At 33.8% G+C, this 6,467-nt stretch overlaps 1 protein-coding gene and 1 non-coding gene across 6 annotated transcripts in view; both read left to right on the top strand.

Annotated features, from left to right (window-relative positions):
• Positions 1-594, top strand: part of LOC105320146 (synaptotagmin-7) — a 39,256-nt gene extending 38,662 nt beyond the window's left edge. For all 5 annotated transcript variants that reach the window (XM_011417955.4, XM_066087998.1, XM_066088000.1 and 2 more), the window contains one exon: positions 84-594. In XM_011417955.4, the coding sequence (XP_011416257.2) occupies positions 84-206 (123 nt within the window). In that variant the 3' untranslated portion in view covers positions 207-594. The remainder of the gene's footprint in view (positions 1-83) is intronic.
• Positions 595-6,098: 5,504 nt separating this feature from the next.
• Positions 6,099-6,222, top strand: Trnal-caa (transfer RNA leucine (anticodon CAA)). The gene is made up of 2 exons: positions 6,099-6,136; positions 6,177-6,222. It is a non-coding gene; the product is annotated as a tRNA-Leu (tRNA).
• The last annotated feature ends 245 nt before the right edge of the window (positions 6,223-6,467 follow it).

Consider the following 6,467-nt stretch of genomic DNA (forward strand, 5'->3'; position numbering starts at 1 on the left):
CATTTAAAATGCTGAATGTGGAGGGAAATATTTCCTAAAACTTTATGAATTGCAATTTTAATTGTACGTTTTTTTGGGGGCAGGTTGAGTTTGGTTGGCACAGTCACGGTGAGCAGCTTGACCACTGGTATGACATTATGGAACACCCACACCGCCCCACCGACTACTGGCATCAGATCATCAAAACCAGCAAAATACAAACGTAACGCCCATCACATCACGTGACCAGAACAAGTGACAGGAAAATCTTAGTGTCTGTTGGGGGTTAGAGGTTATAACAATTAATGATTCTCAACATGAACCCCAGGAGGATATATTTTTAGAGTAGAATTGTTGTTTATGGTATGATACAAGCGATATTCTACATAAAAACCTGTTATAGAAGCAATTCATCAGAGACATATATTAATGCGTATGTTGATTTAGGCATGCATCATGATAGTATATTTTACAGTTGTCTTTCTGGTTTTGTGTACTGGTTTAAAATGTGATTTTTAACATTATATTTTCTTAAAACGATATGTTTGTAATTTCCAAGAATTTGTAAATGGTGTGAATGTGCAGATACCAGGATTAAATCCCTCATCTATTTTTTGCCATCTTATTATTAATCATAACAAAATGAAACACATTTTCTTGTATATGTAATAAAACGAATTTGAACATCAAGAAAGAAATGGATAGCAATATTATTTCTAAAACAGATCGTTTATGCATCCTTCCAATTTACAAGAAATGAAATCTCTTCTTATTTTACCGGTCAGTGCCATTGTTTCAGTAAAAATATATATTGCCCAGTATTAAAAAGCAGTATGGCAATATTTAGTATCCTAGTTTACCATCTTTGCTAAATCTTTCTGGTTTGCTCACAACGTTTTGGTAAATGAAGCGAAACACCATCAGAGAAGATTTATATAGAACTGCTTTAACTGAAATTTGCAAAACTGCACTAGGTTTTAAAGATGTAAAGTAAGTGAGTGATGACGTATGCATTGAAGGAGTGTTGAGGCGTAATGCTGTGATACATTTGTAACTTTACCTACTAGGGGCACTTACAATTAGGAATGTGTTATAATAAGTAGATATGTTTAATCTTAAAGCCAAAATGTTCCTTTCATTTATTTTAAGATTTGCACCAACGCCAAATACAGTTGGTAAATTATACATCTGCAAAATTCTGCTTTTCCAAGAAAATGTATTATAATAGACAGAAAGAGTGAGAATTACTTAATACTATTACATATATACTATAGTATACACAACTGTTGATTTTGTTATATTTGTGATAAGTAATTTTTTCTTTGTTCCAATGTTACACCGATATCCCAAAGCCAAACACCAAATCATCTCTCAGATTCAAACTTAGGCCTTAAAAAACAGTTCTTGTACCGAACGCCTGTTTTATCTCTTGGTAAAAACATAGTAGTTGTAACAACACCCTTATTGTAAGGGCAGTATGATTTTTAACAATGAATTTCTATAATTATTTTTATCATAAAAGATATGTAAAAAGTTGGTTATGATATGAATGATCAATGCTTGTTTAGTCCCTATCAGATACATGTATGTTAATGTTATCCACGGAACGGCCCACACTTTTATTTACTTTCGTTGCGATCTCTTCATGTGATAAACGGTTAGATATAATAGATTTCTGTCTCTGTTGATATGTCGTTGAATGTTGAAGGAGTGCATCAAGAAAATTGTTGACATAGATATGTTTTATGAATAAAAATGTTTTACGTTCATTTTTTGGGGTGCTTTTTTCTTATTCATGCATTCGTCATTTGAAAGTTTTTTCCCGAGTTTCGACCGAAGAATGATTCTAAGATATTACTCGGAGAAAAAAGCCAGGAACATTTAACGCTTAACAACCAACACTCCTCAGATGTGTTAAAGACTTCCAGAACTTGACGTTACAATGCAAAAATCCAACAATTTATAGTTACTGTGGAATCATTAGATTTCGTGGTGGCTCAATTTTCGTGGAATTCGTGGGTACCTCTCATCCACGAATTAACATCCTCGACGAATTATTAAATTATGGCAATAAAGTCATATTTCCTCCGTAGGTTTAAAAGAATACACGAAATTACGGCCCCACGATCCTGTAAAATTTAAGCAATCCACGAAAATTGGCCCCCACGAAATTTAATGATTCCACAGTACTGCAAGAAACGTGTGGATGGGGATCAAGAACGTACTTCTGTCGTCCAATGAAATAGCGTTTAAGACGATTGGGCGCAGTATGACGTTGAAAGGGATGAATATAAGTTGGACTGCCTGGTTACCAGGATAAATATGGAAGTAAAACCAACCAGTATCGGCGATGTAACATCAAAACAACAAATCAAGGCACACGTTTGATTTTTTTTTTTACATTTGTTAGTCTTTAAAATTTACAATTTATTATTTTGGGGAGCAGCATTCAGCGATAAAAATTTTAAAACTGAAGAAATGTAATCCGAAATTAAAGTAAGCAATAATATTCTTTTCGTTTGATATATAGTAAATGAGTGTTTGCGTAATCACTATGGTACTTTTTCAGTGGCATTGCTGAACGTTTATTTATTTGTATGAAGTACCAAATGCAATGTGCCCCATTTGATTAAGTTAGTAATTGCAGTGAACAAGCTGGACTAATGAGAAAAAAATTGATTCGATGAAAATGTAAGTAAAGTCAGTGTCATTAAGAACAATGTTATTGTACACTGAAACACTACACTAGCTGAAATGACGCATACTGTGTTTAATTTACACCGAAACGACGTCTTACGATGACATAATCCTAATAAGTTCTTAAGGAAACGAGTCCTTTTGTCCAAAAAATAGACCAGGGGAAAATAACATGCAAAAGTAATTCCTATTTCTTGTCTGTTGTCGTCTTTGTTGTCGTAATCGCATATTTCAAATTTTAAATTAGATACGTCAGATTTGGATAAAAAATATTTCATATATTTTTGCATAACTATACCGCATTACTCTCTTCTTTGGTAGGATCAATTAAAAAATCAGAAAAGTGAATATTGCATCTATATATGTTTTAAATCTTTGACAGTCAAGTATAATATTGTTTACAACTGTCAGGATGGCGGAGCGGTCTGAGGCGCCAGACTCAAGAGAGATTACTCTTCAATCTCCTCTCGGAGAATGCGGGTGTTCTGGTCCACGAATGTGGGAGTGGGTTCGAATCCCACTTCTGACAATAACTTTTTCTTTTCAATGTTGTGTTATATATATATATATATATATATATATATATATATATATATATATATATATATATATATATATATATATATAGTTTTCACTAGAGTGCCCAACACTATTATTAGGATTCGTGGAATTATTCAAGGTTGAATAACACATCATCACAAAATGGCTGCCCTCTGATCGAAACGACATTTTGTTTTAGTATAAAGGATCTTATCGGCAGCAGCATGTATCTTACTCCGTAGTTGAGTAAAAAAAGTGTCGGGTTTGTGATCTGTACATCCCGAGTTCGAAACCTGCAGTGGCTTTTGCTGTTATTTACTGAATTGAATTTTTTAGATTTTATTTTACAGTCCTAAAACTGCCAATTTCCCACTTATTTGACATATGAACAGTTTATTTATCATTATCTTTCACAATCAAATAATCTACTGTTAATTTGATTGACTTTTTCCAAATGTGTTATTCCACCTTAAAATCCCTTTAATTATTTTGCTGGATCAATTTCAATACCTTCGTCTTATCGTCTATCTGGACGATACATCCTTTGGGAAGTTCTACTGCTTCTGTTGGGACATTGAAAGTGTTCTTGTCATCTCTACAATATCTTACCATCCGCAATGAGAATCTCGCCTTTTTCGATCGTATGCCGCTTGGTCCGCTTCTTTTTCCCCCCACAGAGCAGTCTTTTTCAATGAGGTAGTTTGATTTTGTGGCAGTGTATGTCTTGCAAGCGAAATCTTCCAAATCTATCCCCTATTCAGCTTCCTCTCTTATTTTGACCTCTTTCTCCTTTGTTTTTTTTTTTCTTTCTTTATTTTCTATATACTTACTGAGATTGATCGTCCAATTAAATTAATCTATTCTTTTCCTTCTTGCGTCTATATATGGCCCTGTATAATTCAGTAGATAACCAATCTTTATGTTATCTTTTCTGCAGGATAAATATTTTTAGTTCTGTTTAGTTAATATGTATCTCTTTCACATGGGTCAAGTTTCATTGACAGTGTCCTTTTCTTCTGATAGTTGCTGGAACATTTCTCAAATCTTATTTCAAGATGGAATCCTCTGCATGTTCTTTGATATTTCATTCAGTTGATATCAGACATCTTCCTTTTTTGGCTGATGCTTTTGTGTTTCTGTGGAGTTTCAGCTTTGTTTTCCCTCAAACCATACAAAGGTACGAAACATATAATTATTAAGAAATAAATATTGAAATGACGTCAACGGAGGACGTGTACACAAAAAAGGAAAAGGAGTCTTTAAAAAGTGTTTCTACATTTCTTGAGGACATAATTTCTTGAAATTTTAAAACAGTTGGTGTAAAACGTTATTACAGCATTTACCTTGACTTTGATAGGATTTGACAAAAACCTGATTTTCTTTTCTTCTCCTTCTTTTTCTTTGAACTTCTTCGAATGTAAACAAAACTTGATGACGCTATCGTGTATGAATTTTTTAGTGTACGAAAAGTAAAACTAATGAATTTTCACACGAAAACTTGTGAGGTATTCGTATACAAATTGTTCTAATGTACTCAAGGTATTTATTAATTGAAAGGTAAAAAACAACCAATGAACTATTTTTCATTACACCCTATACATTGCAAAGCTGTTTCGCGCCACCGTGTCCGTCTCGTCAAGTGCACTACTTTTAAAAGCACATGTCGTTACAAAACATAAACAAAAACAATAATTCATTATACTCCAGATATCAATCTAAAATTTAATAAGAATATGAATAGAAAATATGAAATTGATATTATCAACATAATACTCATCTTTTCATGTATTTTATCAACATCGATTATTTAAAACGGTAGTTTGCCCCACACAAATTATTCTTCCGCTGAGTTTGTGTGACAGCCTAGGGAGGTTGAACATAGCTCAACTCCCAAAAAAGACAAAAAAGGGGATGTTCCAAACTAAACAACCAACACTCCTCAGATGTGTTAAAGACATCCAGAACTTGACGTTACAATGCAAAAATCCAACAGTTTATAGTTACTGCAAGAAACGTGTGGATGGGGATCACGAACGTACTACTGTCGTCCAATGAAATAGCGTCTAAGACGATTGGACGCAGTATGACGTTGAAAGGGATGAATATAAGGTGGACTGCCTGGTTACCAGGATAAATATGGAGGTTAAAACCAACCAGTATCGGCGATGTAACATCAAAACAACAAATCAAGGCACATGTTTGATTTTTTTTAAACATTTGTTAGTCTTTAAAATTTACAATTTATTATTTTGGGGGGCAGCAGTCAGCGATGAAATTTTTGTTTACAGAAACTGAAGAAATGTAATCCGAAATTAAAGTAATCAATAAAAATATTCTTTTTGTTTGAATTAGTACAGAGAGTTTTACCGTAATCCCAATGGTACTTTTTCAGTGGCATGGCTGAACATTTTTTGTTTGAAGCACCAAATGCGATATGCTCCATTTGATTAAGTCAGTAATCGCAGTGAACAAGCTGGACTAATATGAGAAATGTGATTCGAAGAAAAATTAAGTAAACTCAGTGTCAATTAGAACAATGGTATGGTACACTGTAACACTAAACTAGCTGAAATGACTCATACTTTGTTTAATTTACACCGAAACAACGTCTAACGATGACATAATCCTTTTTGTCCCAAAAATAGACCAGGAGAAAATTACATGCAAAAATGATTCCTATTTCTAGTCTGTTGTCTTCTTTGTTGTCGTTATCGCATATTTATATTTTAAATTAAATACATCAGATTTTGATGAAAACTATTTCATATATTTCGCATAATTATAAGACATCACTTTCTTGCTTGGTAGGATCAATTCAAAAATTAGAAAGTGAATATTGCATCAATATATGTTTCAAGTCAAGTATAAGATATTTTACATGTGTCAGGATGGCCGAGCGGTCTAAGGCGCCAGACTCAAGAGAGATTACTCTTCGTTCTCCTTCTCGGAGAATGTGGGTGTTCTGGTCCACGAATGTGGGCGTGGGTTCGAATCCCACTTCTGACAAGATTTTTTTTTCAATGTTGTTAGTTTTCAGTAGAGTGGCCAACACTGTGATCAGGATTTGTGATCTTTTTTAAAGCTATCATGAATTCATAAAAGCATTTGGTCGCCATATTAGTTTCGATCGCTCCTCTACTGCCACTGGGGTTGTATACCGGTTGAGAAAGTTACGGTCGGTTGCTTTCCGATCGAGGCATTCAGGTTGCACAGAATCCTAATTCATGAACTACACATACACATTGTAGTAA

This window comes from Magallana gigas, chromosome 6 (genome assembly GCF_963853765.1).
Source record: "Magallana gigas chromosome 6, xbMagGiga1.1, whole genome shotgun sequence".
NCBI classification, from domain to species: Eukaryota; Metazoa; Mollusca; class Bivalvia; order Ostreida; family Ostreidae; genus Magallana; species Magallana gigas.